Source organism: Delphinapterus leucas, chromosome 1, assembly GCF_059928025.1.
Source record: "Delphinapterus leucas isolate spDelLeu-1000000601 "Yukka" chromosome 1, BTC_Dleu_Yukka2, whole genome shotgun sequence".
Lineage (NCBI taxonomy): Eukaryota > Metazoa > Chordata > Mammalia > Artiodactyla > Monodontidae > Delphinapterus > Delphinapterus leucas.
In genome coordinates this window covers 178167247-178188717 of record NC_143129.1, presented here as the reverse complement: position 1 = coordinate 178188717, position 21471 = coordinate 178167247, and the positions used below count along the sequence as shown (strand labels likewise).

Here is a 21471-nt window from a genome sequence, read left to right as displayed (position 1 = left end):
CTGCCCTCTAGGCTAGATGTGGGGATAGATGGGAACAATTTGTTGCTACAGGGAGACATGTGCTACCATTTGAATTATATCTACAGAATAGGGGTAGAGTGGAGGAAGGAATCAAGTATTTGTTTGGGGGACCCTGGGGCAAGTTTTAGAGACAAAGAGATGCTTAAAGCTGGGGCTTAAAGGATAAGTGGGGCCCATGTTAAGTTTTTCCATCTAGTGGCTCATGTATGTGAGAAATACCCAAAAAGCTATGGTCAATGTCCACCTCTTTTGTGACATCAAGGGGTTTTCAATTTCCATACAAAGTTGCTTGGAAATCTGATGAGTTAATTTGGCTTTAGAGTTCAGGATCTCTCCTTCTGCTGGCCTGTCAGTTCCCTACTTACTCGGCAAGCTGGATGGCACCACAGTTCTGGGGCCCCATGGTCTTCATTTTCCACCTTGAGTGGTTGCCAGGCCCAGGGACCTGAGTGCATGTGCAACAACCAAGCATCCTTGAACAGCTGTAAGAGAAGCACCAACAACAGGACTCAGGTGTGGTACATGTCACAAAACACATACACACACAGAGCTGGAATCTCAAAGTTGTGCTGTCTGTCATAGAGTGTGTGAATTCTTCAGAAAGAACAGCAAAATCTCTAGCTATTCATTCATTCATTCATATATTACCACTGGCCTGGCACGTGAAATTGTACTTGTGACCCCATGAATCAATTTTAAGTGGTTTTGAATTTTGCCTGTGGTTTTATGTGTGTATGTGTGTGTGTGTACACTGATGAAAGGGTAGATAATACATATCCAGCATGTCTGAATCTGCATTCTTTTTTTTTTTCTTTTTTTTTTTTTTGCGGTACGCGGGCCTCTCACTGCTGTGGCCTCTCCCATCGCGGAGCACAGGCTCCGGATGCGCAGGCTCAGTGGCCATGGCCCACGGGACCAGCCGCTCCGCGGCATGTGGGATCTTCCCGGACCAGGGCACGAACCCATGTCCCCTGCATCGGCAGGCGGACTCTCAATCAGTGTGCCACCAGGGAAGCCCTGAATCTGCATTCTTAAATAAATTCCATGTGAACTCTGGCCATTATCCACCTGCTTTTCTGTCCCACCCCTCCTTGAAAAAATGACAGCAGCAAACCTTATAGCCCAAAGACTAAGTGGGAGTTAGGAAGACTTTAGATATGAATATTCAATAGACGAATGTCTCTGATGAAAAGCCTCCCTCCGCAAAAAGAGAGTGGAGAAGAAGGCCAGAAAATACAAAGGCTACATACCCAAAGTGGAAAAGGTATTTTCTAAATAAAAATGCTACAGAAATGGCCTTGTACACTTTTACAAGATGAGACAGGGGAAGCAAGTTTTGAATACTTAGCAGCGTGTGCATGGGAACGCCATACCAGCAATACTCACAGCGTTGGGACCGCCACACCCTCCAAGGATTAAAATAGTTGCATCATCTATGACAATCTGGGGAGATGAAGAAATTTAAAATAAACCTACAAAGACACAGGCATCTGACCTCCTATACTTCAGTGGTAAATGAAAATAGTCTACTCAGCTCCCAAATGAGAGTCTTCTATTTACCATAAGATCTCCATTACCCAAACCACGTCAGTTCTGATCCTTGTAAACAAATTGCTGACGATTCACCTGAATGGATTCTTTGTTGATCAAACATTATTAACATGAGAGTGCCAACCACATAAAATGCAGGGTTCTCTTGAAAAATAAAAAAGCAAAGTAAATGCTTTCAGGAGAGGCATAATATAAAGCCAACAAAAATAATGATAACCCATTAGAAGTTGAAAAATAAATACCAGCAAGAAAGAATGATAAATTCTCTTTGGCTTATGTATGTTGGCATCTTACCTGCCTCCCTCCTCCCTCTCCTGTCCTAACTGAAAGATGCTACAGTGTTTGCTGAATAGTTATTTTAATTTCTGAGCACCTGAGATTGGCCACCTCGAGGATGAGGACTAGGGCCAGAGATGTTCGGCTTGGACCACGCCCACTGCTCGAGGTCAAGGACCCAGACGTCGTTGCTCCTATAAGACAAGGACAAAAGAATGAAGCAGTTGGGAGCTCTCAGGGACCACAAGAACTGATGTAAATGAAGTTACATTCATAAGGATGCCCCCCAAGAGTGTCATGCTCATAGCTAGCACTCAACTATATTTTTCTTCCCCTCCTTTCCCTGGAAAGGAGAGCTTCAAACCTTTGCTCTTTCCATTGACCCATAAGGCCTCATTTGAGTCATGTCTGTAGCCAAACAATAATACCTAGAGTTAGAGTTAATTAATTGGTGATAGCAGGAAATAGATACTAGTCATGATATAGTCTTTCAAAGGCAAAACCCACAAGGAAGAGAAAAAAATTATTCAAAAGGCAGTTCTATCATTGTCCAGGAGATAAAGATTTATTGACTTTGGCTACAAAAGGTAATTTCACCATGGCTAATGAAAGCTGCAGTTTTATCAAGGACAAATTGGCATCTCCAACCCTCAAGGGACCAGTATGGCAAGGACAGACTCCTAAATGGCAGTCTCTATTTTACGGTCCCCTCTCTATGGTCATTTATTCACACATAGAAACACAGGAGTAAGAACTCCAATACCTTAAGCCCTAAACCCTCTCATCTGGAGGGTAGAGCTCACATTGTCTCCTCCATACCGTTTTAAAATAAGAAGATGTAAAGTACCCTGAGGGGGAACAGGGTTGGATCTGGAATGGTTTTATTGCTGACAGCTCATCAACTTCCATTTCAAAGCACAGAGGAAACGACCGCTACTGCTGCTAACGCCAAAGCAGACACACAGTGATTCAGACAGACTCTGCTCTGGGCCTGGCCTGGGCTGCCAGTTGTGGCCAGAGGTGGAGGGCAGTGGGCAGGGAGAACCACCTCACAGGGGATGTCAGGCCTGACACAGTTTTCTTGCTCCTACCCATTCCCTCAATCCATCCTATTTGGAGAGTGAACCATTTCCGCCTGTCCTGTCAATCTACCTCTCTCCTTCTCTAAAGCTGCGCCATAAAGGAGAAGAAGGAAAAGTACTCTGCTTCTTGGAGGGTGGCCTTCTGTAGGCACAGGTAGAAACAGACAAGGTGGAGGCCCCATCAGAACTTGATCCCACTGAATTGAACCACATATCAAGCAAAACAGAGATTCTACATAGCCTTGATTCTATGGAGCAAGTTTTTCAACTTATTGGTCTATGACTAGAATCAAAAAATGGAATACTAGGGGGTGAGATAATTATTGGATTAATTAGAACCATGCTCAGGAATACTGACCCTGACTAGTTTACTTTTCTGACCTAGTTTACTTTTCCAGGAGTATTTACGTTCAGGTTGATAGCGAGCAAACCAAATATACTTACATTTGCCGGGATCCTAGGGAGCCACCAAAGACAATCATTTTATCGTCTATCACACAAGAAGAATGCCCAGCCATGGGAGGTGGGCCATGGGTTGTCACAATGCAGTTCCACCTAATATAAAAAGACAGGAGGAAGCCAAGAAGTCAGCCCCTCTGCTTCTGGTCTTATGTGTTTAAGGTGGAAAACAGTAAGCAGGCATCCATTTAAAATGACAATCCTATCACCTTCAGTAGAGAAACTGTTAGGGTAATATATGGAGGATGCCACAAGGTATTTATGCCTTTTCTACGAATCTGCTAGCGTTATGTACACTTTCAGCTTCTCAATGTGTATGGCTTGGAGGTAGAGTGATGAGAAAGCAATGACAAGGGATTCCATTATGGTTCCTTAGCTGCTCTTGGCCTAGTTTGCTGAAGGAACACCACCTGCTATTTCTTCCTAGAGGCCTGATCTGATCAGTAGCGGCTGCCAAGAGCCCTGTACTAAGTAGTCCATTACAAGGAACAGAGGTTACTGTCATTTAAAAAAGACAAGTTTGTAAAACAACTGGAAGTCAGTCTTGGGGACAAAGCAGGGAGTAAAGAATCATCTGGATCCATAGCACTCCTGGGGAATCAGTAGCCAAAGCTGAAGAGCTCTCTATTCTTCAACTGTCTCATCATTTTTCTTGGAAGAGGAATAAATTTATGTCTTCTACATTTTCTCTTTGGAATAAACGTTCTTAACTTCAAGTTTTAAGGGGGTCCTGTAAACCCTCTGAAACTGTAGGCAAAATCTGCATATGTAAAAATTTTGTTTTTCTGGGAAAAGAGTCCAAAGCTTTCATCAAATATCTCAAAGAGATTCCTGGACACACAAAAAAAGATAAGGAATCCAAACATTTTAAATCTTCTACTCCAGATTGAAAGGATCTTATCTTTGTGGCTTACCAGTTTTTAGAGGGTGAGTAAGTATGTATTTCATCAAAGAACCTCTCTGGTTGGTGTAGGGGGTAAGGGCTTGGCCGTGTCCAACCACCAAACAGCACCAGCAGGTCCTTGTATACAACCAGAGTCGCGCCAGCTTTGGGGGAAGGATAGGACCCTGGGAGAAGTCAATAACAGCATGGTTAGGATTCAGAGCCTCACAAAAAACCATAAGTAGGCTGTCTATAGATCACCTTTTCCTGGAAGAGTGGCAAAACAGGAACCAATACTACAAAGCATAAGGAAGAGGAGGAGACAAAACTGGGTTTGCAGGTCTGAGAGAAAACCATCCCCAATTTATACGTCTTTTATAACTGAAGTAAAGAAACCTGAATTAGAGGAAAGTTACTTAGTCTCTCTCAGGCTTAGTTTGCTCACCTGAAATTAGAGATGAGAGTATATATCTCATAAGGTTGTTTTGAGTATTAAACAGTATATTCAAAGCACCTAGCACAGTGCCGGGCACATAGCAGGTACTCAATAAATGTTGACTCTCCTGTCCGTCCCTTCAATAAGCTTAACAGAGATCACAAACGAAAGCATGTAAAGGATCCGGGGAGGAGTATATATAGAGGCTAGATACAACTTAAAAATAACTGCTGCTAACAAACATAGGTTAAAAAAAAAAAGGAGGCAGAATGCAGTTCTCATTTGTCCTATAAGTCAAATGTTAACATAGTGACCTTTGGGCCCCTAGCTATGGGCTTCACTAGCACAATGGAAGCGGACTTTCAAGGCCTGAAATGAAAGCATTCCAATGAAACTGCAGCCAAGAGTGGCTACTAAGGCCCTCCAGGCTGGACCTCTGAGCTATGATTTCAAATTTCGAAACAATAGAAATCTGGCTTATGCTGGAAAACTTTACAGCTAACAAATGTCCCACAGGACCATCATTTTTCAGAGCTTCTTGTCTTTGAAACAATAACTATTTCTCCCAATCTCTTACTCTACCTGCCACCTTTAGTTTGCTTAAGACCAAAGTAATTTGTCTCATCCAGTATTTACTAATACTGGAATATTAAAAAGAATTTTTGTTGTTGTTAAAGCTATACGATCTATTTTTCAAAGGAAATCTTAAGCAGAAAGAATCCCAGCAGTATATTAACATGATAGCTGTGAGGTGCTCCAATTTAAGTGGATAACTTGGCCTCCCCCTTCAGCAAGAGGTACGGGAACACAGTTTGAAAAGCCCTGCTCAGTCTGCTTTAATGGTGTCGATTACACAGTCCTGAGGTTGAGAAGGTGGAGAAGAGGACTATCTTCCCTGGGATGCAACTTAAGAGTAACAACATGAGGAAAGTCCCTGGCAGTTTAGCGGTTAGGACTCTGTGCTCTCATTGCTGAGGGCCTGGGTTTAACTGCTGGTCAGGGAACTAAGATCCCACAAGCCTCGTGGTGTGGTTAAAAAAAAAAAAAAAAGAGTAACAACATGATTTACTAGGAAGGTAGCGGCACTCAGAATATGGAGTGAGCATCAGATATTTTGAATACTTTTCTAATAGAACACACATCAATCCAGACCAGCATCTGACCACAGAAACAAGTCTTCTCTAGGAATGGTTCTTGCTGAGACACTAGGTGAAGTATTCCATGAGTCAGTTCTTGCTATCCTCATATCTCACAGGAATCACGACTAAGGGGGCTACTCATGATATGTTGTCTTGCATACAATCTCATGATTTCTGGTTAAAAACTTTTGCCCTCCTAGGAGGAAGCCTCCTAGCCCAACTAGAAAGCCTAACTAATACAACAGTCTAGTTAAAATGCTAGTGTTACCCCCAAAGGATTTAATTTGTGAAATACCAAACAAAGCTTCAAGTTCTTGCCCCTACTTTGGAACTCCTAAGTGCTGTGAAAAAGTTGGAAAAAGCTAATAAAATATGTAACAGACTTCAGCAGAGTAGTAGCTTAAAAACTTTCCAGACTAAAATTTGGATTTGAATTTGAGATACTGGAAATCCCAGCTTTTAAATTGAGTGTATAAAGTGAAGAAGCAGAGAATTCCCTGGTGGTCCAGTGGTTAGGATTCTGTGCTTTCACTGCCGAGGGCCCAGGTTCTATCCCTGGTTGTTGAACTAAGATCCCGCAAGCTGCAAGGCGCACCCTCCCCCCACAGAAAAGTGAAGCAGCATACCAAGGTTCCCCCAATAAGCAAAACATGGAAACAAACAAAAATAGGATTTTTAACTTAAAATGACCAGTTTGTATCAAAAAAGTTTAAGTGCATATGCTCTGAATCAGAAATTCCATTTCTAGCGATTAATCTAACAAGATAGCTGGGCAAATGAAAAAAGAAAAGATACAAGGATGCTTATTTGCAGTGTCTAAATAGATCAAGGAATATCCATATAAAAGAGTGGTTCGGAAAATTAAATGACTTAAATCACATAATGCATTTAGGACAGTGCCTGGTATTGTTATTATCATTGCTAAAGCAAATTAATACGACGTTAATACCAGGTCAATTGGCCACAGACATCTGATAGTACTGCTTTCTACATGGCACAAAGTTTATGAGAACAGAACTGAACTGGTGGACATACTTAACTACTACAATATGATTAGAGTATTCCTGGCAGAGTAACTATTTAGCTCAAGAAAGTACAATAGAAATGAAATTGTAACTGATGCTACATGATATGAAAAGGAGGTCATCCCAAGTCCCAGAAGGGTAACTCAAATATACTGAATTATGATTTGGAAACAAAAACCAATGGTTAACATGATAAGACTAGTTAAGGTTTGCTCTTTCATGTGTACTATGTATTTCCTATAATATCTTTTGAAATAAATTACCAATACTTTATGAGGCAAGGCAAACCAACGTTTACCACTGCTGGGTGTAAAGAGATTACAAATGTAGTATAAGAATACATACCTCTTAAGGGGAAAAACTAGTCATAGAATCAAAAAGAGTGTTTGTAAAACATAACAATATGTAAAATCAAACCCAAGTAAAGACTATACTTTAGACCTGCATGCCCAACACAGTCACCATTTAGCCACATGTGCTAGTGACTACTGAATTGGAAAGTACAGATACACAACATTTCCAGCATTACAGAGACAGTACTACTTTAGACAAACGATTTTAACTTTATAAATTCTATGCCTATGTTCACAGGGTATGGGGAAGGTGGTAGGGATGGATGGGTGACCTGACTGACTTTTAAGAGAAATTACAATTACTGCTACTTAAAACTATTACTGGGACTTCCCTGGTGGTGCAGTAGTTAAGAATTTGCCTGCCAATGCAAGGGACACGGGTTTGAGCCCTGGTCCGGGAAGCTGCCACATGCCGCAGAGCAACTAAGCCCGTGTGCCACAACTACCGAGCCCATGTGCCACAACTACTGAAGCCCGTGTGCCACAACTACTGGAGCCCGTGCGCCTAGAGCCCATGCTCTGCAACAAGAGAAGCAACTGCAATGAGAAACCCGTGCACCACAATGAAGAGTAGCCCACACTCGCTGCAACTAGAGAAAGCCTGCGTGCAGCAACAAAGACCCAACGCAGACAAAAATAAAATTAATTAATAAAAAATAAAGTTAAAAGGCTTAAAAAAAACCTATTAATACTGCTACTAATGATAATGACTAATATTTACTGAGCATTTATTATATGCTAAGCACATTTCTAAGTACTCTGCATGTATTAAGTAATTTAATCCTTCCAAAACTCTAGTTTTACCTCCATTTTATGTTTTTTTTGTTTTTGGCCATACCACACAACATGTGGGATCTTAGTTCCCAGACCAGGGATCAAACCTGTGCCCACTGCAGTGGAGGTGTGGAGTCTTAACCACTGGACCACCAAAGAAGTTCCTTTATTTCCATTTTACAGATGAGAATACCGAGGCATAGCTTATACTCATTCTCTAGATTGTTCTTCATGCACACAGATACATTCCTTCTGAGTAGTTACCACAGACAAGTCAGGCACCTCAAAAGGTCTGAGTGTTTCAAAGCTGAAAAAGTTCTTTCCTAAATCTTTTCTTTTAAGTTCCTTTGTATTAAAAAGTTTTTTAAATTGAAATAGAGTTGATTTACAACCTAAATCTATTTTTTTCTTTCTTCCTTTCTTCCTTCCTTCCTCCTTCCCTCCCTCCCTCCGTTCTTCCTTCCTTCCTTCCTTCCTCCCTCCCTCTCTCCCTCTCCCTCTCCCTCTCCCTCTCCCTCTCTCTCTCTCTCTCTCTCTCTTTCTTTCTGCGGGCCTCTCACTGTTGTGGCCTCTCCCGTTGCGGAGCACAGGCTCCGGACGCGCAGGCTCAGTGGCCACGGCTCACGGGCCCAGCCGCTCCGTGGCATGTGGGATCTTCCCGGACCAGGGCACGAACCCACATCCCCTGCATCGGCAGGCGGACTCTCAACCACTGCGCCACCAGGGAAGCCCTACAACCTAAATCTTAATTAATTAAAGCCACAGACCTAGAAGAGACAGAGAGATAAGTAAATTGAACAGAAGGCTATTCTTAGGAACTCTTTTCCACAAGGCTCTGGGTCACACTCTACCTCTAATATAGACAGGACCCTTTATTTGTTCTCCAGGCTCTCCAAAGAAAGTAAACTGGGACCAGTGACAATGATAAATCAATCCTTAAGGATTATCTTAAATAAGGGCTTCCTGAAATGACTTCTCAAATATCTTGACCTTTAAGAAAGCCAAAAAATTTCCCTCTACTTCTTATCCAAAGAAGTAGGAGAATCCTCTCATCCAAAATTTCCAAGGTCTGTTTTGTCACATATGGAAGCTTTAATTTCAGCATCATACTATCTTGACAGCTATATAGAGTCATACTGAAAAGTTAAATTGTGCTTCTCCACCTCAATTTATAAGGAAAGTGGGGGGAAAATTACCCTACAGGAACAAATGAAGCAGGGGGGAGGGAGGGCACAGAATTCAACATACAACCTCTGTACACTTGGTGCAGCAACAAGAGGTCAAAGACACTGGTGTGTCAAATTTTCTGTGACCCGATCACGCACGTAATGCTTACATTATTTGTTGCAAATTGGATACTTTAAAATTCCTGTTACTTGAAGAAATCAATATTGTAAAGCCTTTGCCAAGAGCCCCTAATTTTATCATTTTTAAAATTTACATATTTCCTATTTTGAATTTGTTTAAAGCAAAGGGTCTTCAATTCCCCTCCCAATTATCTTAATGCACGGTCCACAAATGAAATGAATTAAATTTATGGTGAGATCAGAGACTGCAGAGGTCAATGAATTTTGGCAATTTCTATATCTTAAAGAATAAACAGTCTATTTATCCGAGTTCTGGAAAGCAAACAATATCTTTACCAGAATTCTCAGAAAAACAAGAAAACTCATTTTCAAATTACATACCTTTATTTGCTGTTTTAAAGTTCCAAGAAAAGCAAGCTATGTAAAGAGTAGTATTTACAAACTTTATTAAAAAACAAACAAACAAACAAAATGACCATACGTTATTGGGCAAGGAAAGTAACTTTTATATGGACTATGCCTAGATAAAATATCAGGTCCTAAACTTTGAAGAACTGCACCTATGTGCAAGCAATTCATTCCACACAGTAGCTAGAATGACATCACATGGTTGTTTAACACACCCACCTATGACATTAGAGAGGGGATGAGTCACTGGAAATCTTGTACAGTATAGGGCAGTCTGACAACAGAAGACCTTCCACAGTTAAAAGGCCTATTATCATCATGGTGACATATGATAAAATAAATACCCTTCCTTCAAGAAAACTTATAAATGGAGGTTTTCTACTCATTAGGACCTTTCTCGGCCTGCCTTCAAAATATGAGGTCACTGGGGCTCTAGACAGTCTAAATATCATTGTAACACAGAAGTGGAGTTAGAAAGGGTGTCACTCCCAAGTCGGTTCTCATCAAGCACCACAGGACCAAATATGCCCACGTCAGACTTGGACAGACATGTTACTTAAGCTCGTTCCTCTCAGAGCTGATGGCTATCCTCACCGGCTTCTTTCCCCAAACACTAAAGGCTTCTAATCACACAGGAGATATGATCAATGGAGCAAGTTTCAAAACAAGGCACAAGCCAAAAGCGCATCTGTGGGAAACTGGATAATCAGATAGGCACCCTATACACAGAACAAACATTCCCTAAAATCACTAATTGGCTCCATGTTTCCCAAGATTCCTATGAAATCAGAAGAAATTTTCACATATGAAAGACAGTGGTAGAATTACAAGGCATTCTCGTTGACTTTTGCAAAGACGATGGTGAAACAGCGAAGCGATGCCAAATTCTGGTTTGGTTTCTATGCCACTTTCCCACAACTGCGGTGTCTACTCACGTAGACCCTAGCACTAGAAGAGAAGCGCGATTGTTTGATACAAGATAAAACAAGCACCCATTCTAATTGGGGGTGCCTGTATTTTATGCGTGACTAAAAAGCTACTTTTACTTCTCCATACTGTGAGCGTTATTTATTAATATTATTGGTTTACTATTCAGATGTTATAGTTACCATTCCCCTCGAGCTGTAGTTCTCAAACTTCAGTTGTATCAGAAGTAGCTGAAGGACTTGTTACAACACAGATTGCTGGGACCCATTTCTGAGTTTCCTATGTAGTAGGTATGGGGTAGGGTCCATGAAGTTGCATTTCTAACAAGTTCCCAGGTGATGCTGATGTTTGGGGACTAGACTTTGAGAACCATGTTGCAGAGAGTTAAATAGTCCTTGGGTGAACCTGTTAGAAAATGCTCGAAGATGACATTAAAAGGGCATGTGGTCAGCCTTTTGACCTTTTCCCCAGTTTATATGATTTTCCTTAACACTGAATCTATCCAGACTTCTTCTGTACATACACTCCGTTTATGACTATATATGAACATGGGTCCAAAGTGGGTTTTCCCTGACAAGTGCTTTGATTAAAGGGGTGCTGAGGGGCTTCCCTGGTGGCGCAGTGGTTGAGAGTCTGCCTGCCGATGCAGGGGACGCGGGTTCGTGCCCCAGTCTGGGAAGATCCCACATGCCGTGGAGCCGCTGGGCCTGTGAGCCATGGCCACTGAGCCTGCGCGTCCGGAGCCTGTGCTCCGCAACGGGAGAGGCCACAACAGTGAGAGGCCCGCGTACCGCAAAAAGAAAAAAAAAGGGGTGCTGAAAGGAACTACTTTAACATTTTCAATACACAAATATTTCCTTGGTCATCCTCGTCTACATGTTACTGAACCTACACTCTTCAAAATAAATAAACAGAAAAAAATTGTTCCACCTACTGCTTTCAGACAAGTCACTTTAAGACTTATTTATAGCAACGTAAGTGACTTGCTAATAGTTCTCAATGACTCTGAAAATAGAAAGATCTAATACTAGGAATTAGGTACTTATAAGAGGTAAAGTTTGAAAACAAGAAAATTATGAGCATGAAAAATTTTACCAAGGGAGACTCACTAGCATGCCAATTAATCCAGAAGAAAAGTACTGGAGAAAAAAATCTCCACTTCGCTCACGTAATTACAGAACGCTTTGCTGTGTGATTTGCTTTTTTAAAAGGGGGCTCTAAATTGCTTCTTAACTGGAAGTCAAAAACTTTTCCCTGGATGCTTTCAAATAATTACTATTTTGTAGTAATGATGCCAAAGGGGACATTAAAGAATGAATAATGGGACTGAGGTTTCAGGGCATACTCTCCATCTCATATTAACAACTCCTCACACGCACTCACTTTCTCAGGGTAGGTCCAATGAAAGGCATTCACTCGCAGCTCCAAATGACGTACACTCGTCCATCCCACACAAAACTGGCCTTGAGGGCAAAATAAGACCAGATAGACCAGATTAACCAACAACCCTACCTCACAGTTTCTCTTCTGTGGGTACTCGTCTGTGGTAGTGAGGAGCCTGAGTTGGTGTGTGTGTGGGGGTGGGGTGGGGGAGGGAGTAGGGGGAGATGAATTTTTCTGATAGGACCCAAGCTGGGTTTTGGGAAGCGGACCAAGCCCTTGGTGTGACAGAGCTGTCATTATGATAGTGTGTGAAGTGACTGACCTTGGTAGCACGACTCACAGGTCAAGAGAAGGATAATTTGGAGAGGTATTTCCCAGAACACCACATTAGCATCTGAAATCAGAGAACCTACAGGGCACAAGAATGTAGGCTGGCACTTATAACTTAGGAGGGAAGAGACCCTTTAAAGAAAAACTACTGGAGTTATAATTTAACTGCTTACATCTCTAATCTGGTTTGATTTTATAGGTAATACTTTGTAATCAGAACAAGAAAAGCATGTTTCATGGTTTTATGACTTGAGGAAGGGGGAGACAAAAGGAAAACTGAGAAGAACACAATTCATGAGTATAAAGTCTGTCTTGGGCACTCTAAACACCTTGAAGACTAATAACTATTCAGAATGGTCTCCAAAGTATGCAGCCAGGACCACAGAGGTTCTATCTGGAACAGATATCAGCTTCTCTTCAGCTAATGAAAATGTTTCCAATTTAACTTCAATGTGGCCAATAATAATTATGTTGAGTCTCCTCAATTATTTACATGCCCAGGGAAGATACAAAACTATAATGCCTATTTTAAAGAACAAAGGTAGGAGATAAATATAAAGCTACTCTTTGGCAAAGTCACTACAGAACCCGTAAACTCCTGCTTTCAAGACTTGATTCTAGCCAACTGTGCTCTTTAATTCTAAAATAGGGACTTAAGTTAGTCACCAAGGACATGGTACTGGATGCTAAAGAACTAAGTTCTTCTAGACATGGCTTTCTTCAGGACCAGCACATTCCTTCCCATGCTGGGCTAAAGACCCTCCTAGGGGAGGGAGGGGTGAATGGAGAGGGACATCCTTTATCTAACCTCAATCTGAGCATTTAGTACAGTGCTGAAATTATCCATTTAGAATCTCCCAATAAGATTATATTATTATATTATCCTAGAGAACAGGAACTATTTCTCATGAAAATGTTTGCAGAACTGAACCCCTCCAAGGAAGCCGAATGGTTATGGATCCCTTGTGGGCTGGGATAAGACCTGGCTCCAGTTAATCACAACCTACCCTGGAGGTATCAGTGTGCCTTTCAGCAGGGGAAAGACCAAACACTTCTTTAGGTGTTCCCCTCACACTCCAATTTCTTTTTTTTTTCCTTGTCCTATTTTTTTCCTCAGTTGCAACATGGTCAGAAAGTTACTGATTGATATCAAAACAACTCACTAATATTAGACAAAGCTTGTCTGGATCTCAGGCTTCAGGGCACACATTTTCATTATTACAATTATACCCGTATCTTTAAAAACATCACTCCCTGGGTAATTTATAGAACATCCAAAACAAGAGGAACTTTTGTAATAGGCATGAGAAACTTTTAGATCCTGTATAACTATATAGGCCATAGGCATGAACAAAAAGAAATTCCCGGTTGGCACTGTTTTCACTTCTAAACAAACCCACATGAAAGACCACTTGATAAATAAGGCAGCACTTTTCAGTTAAAAACCAACAACATGAAAACCAGTAACAGTTCCTTGTTACCATTTTAAGTAGTCTTTTGATTCAATTTCTGGGGAAGGAGATGAGGTCCAGAGTCTGAGTTTAATCTGGTAATTTGTTAATTGCAGTTCTCAGGGTGGGGGGTAGGGGTGGGGTGCCCTTTTAAGTGGTTCTGTTTAGAAGTCAAAACAATGTTGCTAGTCATAAAGTTTCTGGCCTGGTAACAAAACAGGAAAATCCTAGTCAGGCAGGCTAAACTGAAATATGGTATAACCTTATTTATTCTCTTCCTTAGAGGACTAAAGTTCACCCAGATTTGTGCTATGCAAATTTCCCCACTCTTCTCTCCACCAGGAGAGAATGTGTACCCACCTTAGAAAAGCATGTATTCTGGAAAAATCCCAGGATCTGAACTTTATAAATAAACAGAAAGGATTCCTTCCTTTCCTAGGGGAACCCACTGGCTCTGCTCTCATTCACATCTCCCGAGACCACCACAGATCCAGGCTGTTCCAGGATTGCATAGGGCTAGAGGAGACAAGGAGAAATCACCAACTCATAAAGAAGATTAACCAGGAACGGGTCCATGAAGCAGGAAGGAGCTCACTCAACAAAGAATTTAAAGGAGTCACTTAACATCCTATGCCTTCCTCAAAGCGATTAGCACTATGGTGTCTGGGCCCTGGGTGCCTTCCTGCTACGAAAACAAAAAAATGGAGATGGAGATTCAAATATGTCAGAGTTATTTTAAGCAAAATCACACAATCTTAATAAAAACAACTAGTCTTGGGCTTCCCTGGTGGCACAGCAGTTAAGAATCCGCCTGCCAGTGCAGGGGACACGGGTTCGTTTCCTGGTCCAGGAAGATCCCACATGCCACGGAGCAACTAAGCCCACGTGCCGCAACTTCTGAGCCTGCGCTCTAGAGCCCGTGAGCCTCAACTACCGAAGCCCACATGTCTAAAGCCTGTGCTCCATAACAAGAAAAGCCACCGAGATGAGAAGCCCGTGCACCACAACGAAGACCCAACTCAGCCAAAACTAAATAAAGAAATTTCAAAACAAAATAAAACAACTAGTCTTAAAAATAAATTGTACCAGGGAATCCTGTGGCAGTCCAATGGTTAGGACTTGGCGCTTTCACTGCCAGGGCCGGGGTTCGATCCCTGGTTGGGGAACTAAGATCCCGCAAGCTAAACGGTGGGGCCAAAAAAAAAAAGGTAACAAATTGTGAACAGAATCCTATTTCATTAGTTTACTACTTTTCTCCTCATAAGTCATATTTCTTTTAAAAACCTATCCATCCATATAAGTCCTGGCTCTATATACATTTTATAACTTATTTAAACACCTCCATCTACTTTCTTGCACCACCAGTTATTTTCCACTTAGTTCTTTATATTTTCTTCATATTGATTTGTTTATTGTCTTATAGATCTTGCTGCTTGTTCATATCTATATCTGCAGTACTTAGAACAGCACTGGGCATAAATACTCAATAAATAAAGGCATGAAAATGAACAAACAGGGCTTCCCTGGTGGCGCAGTGGTTGAGAGTCCACCTGCCAATGCAGGGGACGCTGGTTCGTGCCCCGGTCCGAGAAGATCCCACATGCTGCGGAGCGGCTGGGCCCGTGAGCCATGGCCGCTGAGCCTGCGCGTCCGGAGCCTGTGCTCCGCAACGGGAGAGGCCACGACAGTGAGAGGCCCGCGTACCGCAAAAAAAAAAAAAAAAAAAAAAAAGAAAATGAACAAACAAAGGAATGAATGCACTTTTCAAGCTTTGGGAACTCGAGGATAACTTATGACCACTCTCTACACTCCTCAGCTAGGACTTCAGTATATATATAAAGGTGTATTGTATATAATCTGAACAACAACTATGAAATGTAGGTATTACCATGTCTACCTTATAGGTGAGGCAAATGAAATGTTAAACAACCTGTCTAAGGTCATCCAGTTACTAAGCAACCTTAGCCTGAAGAGATCAGATGCAAACCTGTGTTTGCTCGGCACAAAAACCATGCTCTTAATGGTACTACCACCAACTAGCCTTCTTCCTCCCATCACTTTAGGTTATGAGGCCCTAATAATGAGAGTACCTTTAATTACTAGCTGAGTGGTCCTTTCTCTTCAAACCTCTAAAATACTTAGTTATATCAACATATCCTCCTACTTAGAGCAAGACTAAGTGAGGAGAGAACTCTCTGGGTACTTAGTGTGTCTAGAATATTCTTTTATTTATTTATTTATTTTTGTCTGCGCTGCGTCTTCGCTGCTGCATGCGCGCTTTCTCTAGTTGAGGCGGGCGGGGGCTACTCTTCGTTGTGGTGCACAGGCTTCTCATTGCAGTGGCTTCTCTTGTTGCACAGCACAGGCTCTAGGCGTGTGGGCTTCAGTAGTTGTGGTGCACGGGCTCAGTAGTTGTGGCTCGTGAGCTCTAGAGCTCAGGCTCAGTAGTTGTGGCGCTCAGGCTTAGTTGCTCCGTGGCATGTGGGATCCTCCTGGACCAGGGCTCAAACCCGTGTCCCCTGCATTGGCAAGCGGGTTCTTAACCACTGCGCCACCAGGGAAGCCCCCTAGAATATTCTTTAAAGTTGACAAGTAGGTCTTAAGTAAGAAATGAGTGCATATGTCCACAAACAAATTTATGTAAGAATGTTGTCTGCAGCTATATTCAAAGTGGAAATAACCCAAGTATCCATCAACAGGAGAATGGGTTCAAAAAAAAGTGGTATATTCATGTTATGGGATACTGACGGCAATGAAAAGGAATAAACCACTGATAGATGCAACCACATGGATGAATCTTAAAAAAGAAACCAAGATGAATCTCAAAAAAATCTCTTGGAAGTCAGAATAGTGGTTACCTCTGTGGGGAGTGGTACTGACAGGAAAGGGGCACAGGGAGCTTTCTGAAGTTATAGCAGTATTTTGTATCTTGATCTAGGTGATCATCACATGGCTGTATACATATGTAAAAAAGTCTTTGAGTTATACACTTAAGATTTGTTCATTTTCCTATATGTAAACTGTCTTAATAAATTTATTGTTAAGAAAGAAAAAATGGCTAATGCCAAAGCTAATGTTAAAGCATGCTACACTGTTGTCACATGGCATCACCCACTACTTTCACCAGTAAACAGAAATACCAGCAATCCATTGTCAGAATTAAAATTCATTATGTGAGGTCTTTAAGAACACATTCCTCATTTAATATCTAACCACTCTATAACTCATATATACATATAAATCAAATAGCAACAAACATTTTAAGACTGGGCAATGGGATTTCACAAAGCTTACTAAAATGGGAAGAGAAAGCAAGAAAGGAACACAGTGTAAAAGCCAGCAAACCACATATAAAATCCATAGCTCACAGTCACTTTCAAGAGAACTATAGAAGAGAGAAAATAATCAGGGGTACTACTTGTTTGATAAGTAGTCAATTAAAGTATAGTTCAAGAGTTCATCTCCCAAAGAAGAGATGAGAGGTAGCTTCTGAGTTTTGAAAGGATAAAGTAGTTTCCCAGAATTCAGGCTGATATTTTTAAGTTAATAAATGACCAAACACAACTCTCACCCACCTGGGAAGAGCACCCTGTAGATTCTTTACAAAATCTCCTCAAGGTTAAGAGAGTTGGAAAACTTGAGAAACTGGCCTGATCCTGGATTGTAAACAGCCAAACACTGTGCACGGGGCACGAGGTGGCACACTGTAGTGCTGAGTGTACTAGAAACCAACAGGGTCATTCATGGGGAAGGAGAAGTCAGAAATAACACAAGGACAATACCTTTTGTGTTCCCCCATACAGGACTAGCTTTCTAAAACTTCATTCAGGACACAACATTAATAAATCATACAAAATGAAGTTTACTGTGGTCATAAAACGTGAAGTGCTCTTGCCCGGGGTAGGGAATTATGTGTATACCTGACAATAAACAGAAACACTAGATGGTCTGAGAGTTTTACTGCACAAGGAATCCAAGAGCAACCAAAAATTGTTTGTCAAGATAGTAGGCAGACATGAACACACGTGTAGATATGAAAGCTCAGAATTCTAAAGAAAGTCACTGCTTATATTCTCAATGACACTCTGAACTTCTATCTAAAATAAGAAAAAAGATTAGAAGGTTTTAAGAAAGGACAGGAAAGGCTCATGAGTTGGACCAAATGAATAAAGTTAAAGGATATAGAATTTCCAGCATGGAAGAGATAAACTAAGGACAGATTTTAATACATTTTGGTAATCAATACACCTGGTAATCAAGAAAAGATCTGTAGGTAAGAACGAATTGGGACTTCTCCTTCACGAAGAAAATATTAAAACAATGAGATCAATGATTTGTTTTTATGACAGAAGAGAAGCTTGAAGTGTATTTGAAAGGCATGCAACCATGTCCTCTTGCTACACAGTCTAATATTTACCAGTTGATAAGCATCCATTTCTCCCCCTTCTCCATAGACAGGTATTCTCAGAACACATTTACATATAATGGTGATTTTTTTTAAAAAAATGTATAAAGTGTTTAGATGCAAAGCAACGTTAAAAAGCAGAATCTAATGCCTATAAGTGCACTAATACATTTTATTCTAAAAAATTCCACATCCAGCTATTTCAATGTCAGCATTGACATTTGGGACCTAAGGCAAGGGAAGGACTGGGTGATCTTCTCCTGAACAGATTTTTCTGTCAGCTGTTTTGGTTATATCTGGTGCCAGGTATCAGTCCCAGACTTCCTTCTTTCCAGGTGATATTACCACAGGCTCAGGAAAGGGCAGTAGAAAACCTAAGAGTAAGCTTTTCCACTAGACACAGAACAGAAAGCTTCATCAATGGATCCAAGAACCCTATGAGTATCATTTTTAAGGTATCATTTACACAGAAGAGAAACAGTGACACTCTGGGCAGTTATTTCTGGATAGTTCCAGCACTTCTCAGCTTCTGAGGATATTCTGGCCTCCCTATAAACATCTGATATGACCAATACTCTTTCTTTTTCCTGCCCCTGACTCCAAAAGTAGACTTTCTGCAGGATTACTCAGTGATTTTGTAAGATGTGATTTTTCTCTTGGGGAATGGTCCTAAGGAAACAAAATTATTTCCAACAGAGCTTCTGACTCTGGATAGCTGGAAGGATCTTGATTGGGTTAAGTCATAATAAAAGAGAGATTCTGTCTTCAGCATCCTCCTGCTTCCCCACCAAAAAATTTAAAAAGGCAAATCATGTTGATATTTTAAAATTCTCTAAGTTGCGAAAAGGTTTCTTTGCTGACATACCCTCTGCTCATCATTCTTTCCTGACTCTGAAGATAGACATAATGGCCAGACAGCTTAGTTATTCCCCCTCAAATTGAATATCAAGGACCAAGGGCAACTATAAATAAAGAAAAGAGAATCACAGGAAAATAAACAAACTTTAAAAAAGAATTTTAAAAGGAGGGGGAAAAAAAAGAATAATTATTATAGTGGAGAAATCTAATAAACACTGTCTCAGCCAGGTGATAAGGTTGACATCAACAGTGATAAATCATGGTGACAGCATGTACCCTTGATGGGACGGGATGAAAAGGGCACTATACCACTATGGTCTTCTTCCCCCAAATCCATAACTCTAGTCTAACCATAAGAAAATCATCAGACAAACCACAACTGAATGATAGTCCACACAATACCCCTAAAACTGTCAAGATCAACAAACGAGGAAGTCTGGGAAACTGTCATAGCCAAGAGGAACCTAAAGGAGACTTGAAGACTAAATGTAATATGTCCTGGATGAGATCTTGGAACAGAAAAAGGACATCAGAATAAAAAAATAAGGAAATGTGAATAAAGTATGGACTTCAGTTAATAATAATGTATCAATATTGGTTCATTAATTGTCATAAATGTACTATTATGACTAGATGTTAACAACACGGAAAACTGGTTGTGGGAACTCCGTTCTATTCTAAAATTTAAAAGTCCATTTAAAAAGTAAAATTGATAATGTGAAACTAGCAAACTATAGAATAAAATAAAACTACTCACAGCATGTCATAGTAGAAAAAAACACAGACTCTAGAGACAAAATCTTGCGTTTCAATCACTGCTCCGTCACTTATTGGCTGTGTGATCTTAGGTAAATTATTAGGTGATTCTCTGAGCTTCAGTTTCCTCACCTGCAAAATGGGGATAACAGTAGTGCCAACCTAGTTGGGTTGGTTTGAAAGTTAGGTAGTCTGTATGAAGAGCCTGGGGCAACCAACGCCCAAAACCTTTCTCCATAATCATTTCCTCAGAAAGTAGGCTATTCCTAACTAGGGTAACAGTTAGCTAGTTCTACAAAGAAGCAGCTAAGAGAGCACAGAGCGGCCATTCTTAACTACAGTTAAGGAGTCCAGTTTGGCACACACCCACCTAACAGACTGTGACAACAAAGTGAGGTCACAGTTTGCACAGTGAGAAAGCAAGAAGATTTCGCAGCGATCCAGGGTTTCCAAATTTAGCTAGGTTTAGAATCAACTAGGACATTTTCTTTTTTAAAATGCAGATCTGCCACTCTATCCCCAATCCCTTGACAACAGGCGAGTGGCTGTTATGAGGCTGAGGAATCTATATTTTTAGTAAGTTTCCCAGGTGATTTGCTGTGTAGTTTTAGGAACAGTGGTCTTGTCTTTTCCTCTTTATACAGTGAAGGAAATCGAGGCCCAGAAAATGCAGACGTGATTAACTTCAAAAGCAAGTAGCTCAGAAGTAGCAAGGCCAAGATCAGAACAGCCATCTAGTACGTGTGTCTCAGACCTTGATATGTTTTTCTAAAACAAAGGGCCTGAACCACAACCCATCATTTGGAACTCCACGTGTGACTAAAAGGGAAGAAACTAGAAAGGGGAAAAAAAAGATCCTTGGGAAAGAAGATTCTATGGGGAGAATGTGGTAGGAAAATCAACTGTGTTCCAGGACTAGAGATGACAGGCTAAGCTTTAAATCTTTACCTGACATTTATAGGCTCTCCCAAAATTTATACTCTCATAACTATGGAGAGTTTTAAAACTGAAATGTGTTCCCCTTCTGTAAATGGGTGTGAGCTAATGTTTAATAAGTTTTAAAAATCACAACAACAGTTCAATATTAAATGTAAAAATTTCTACTTGAAAATTTTTACCTGGATTTAAAGTAACCAAAAAAGGCTGTGACTTACAACATTATATATTAAACAGATGCCAAAATTAGCTTCGGTTTGAATAAAGGGTATTTTAGAAAGAGTGGTTCAAACATTAGTCTTTTGAAGTACCTGTCCTAAGAACTGCTCATTTGCTTTGGGAATTGAACACAGGCTGAGTCAAACAAAACTAAGAGTGAAGGTGTTACCTTAGTACAATTCCGGAAGTCGAAACATTCAACTTCCTAGAACCGCCTGGCAAAGACTACAATGAATATAATTGTACATTCATAATCACCAGCCAAGATTTCCAAGGGCTTCTGTTCTGTTCCATTCCTAATTATTTTATCTGAGTGATGAAGCAATCAGTAGAGAACTTCCACCAGTTCCCACATCTACCCATCCACCAGCATCCGTAATCTGATATTCCTTCTTGTTCCTTCGGATAAAGGGTCAGTGTTCCTATCCACAGTCAAGCCCTCCACCTGTATAGTAGAGTCTGCCTTTGTCACTATGTGAAGACACTGTCCTA

The 21471-nt window shown here is 40.9% G+C and overlaps 1 protein-coding gene across 8 annotated transcripts in view; it reads right to left on the bottom strand.

Annotated features, from left to right (window-relative positions):
- FBXO42 (F-box protein 42) overlaps positions 1-21471 on the bottom strand; it is a 93310-nt gene that overhangs the window by 5041 nt on the left and 66798 nt on the right. For all 8 annotated transcript variants that reach the window (XM_089900284.1, XM_089900264.1, XM_089900288.1 and 5 more), the window contains 5 exons: positions 4304-4457; positions 3375-3485; positions 1946-2042; positions 1408-1464; positions 387-503 (listed from right to left, as the gene is read on the bottom strand). In XM_089900284.1, the coding sequence (XP_089756410.1) occupies positions 387-503; positions 1408-1464; positions 1946-2042; positions 3375-3485; positions 4304-4457 (536 nt within the window). The remainder of the gene's footprint in view (positions 1-386; positions 504-1407; positions 1465-1945; positions 2043-3374; positions 3486-4303; positions 4458-21471) is intronic.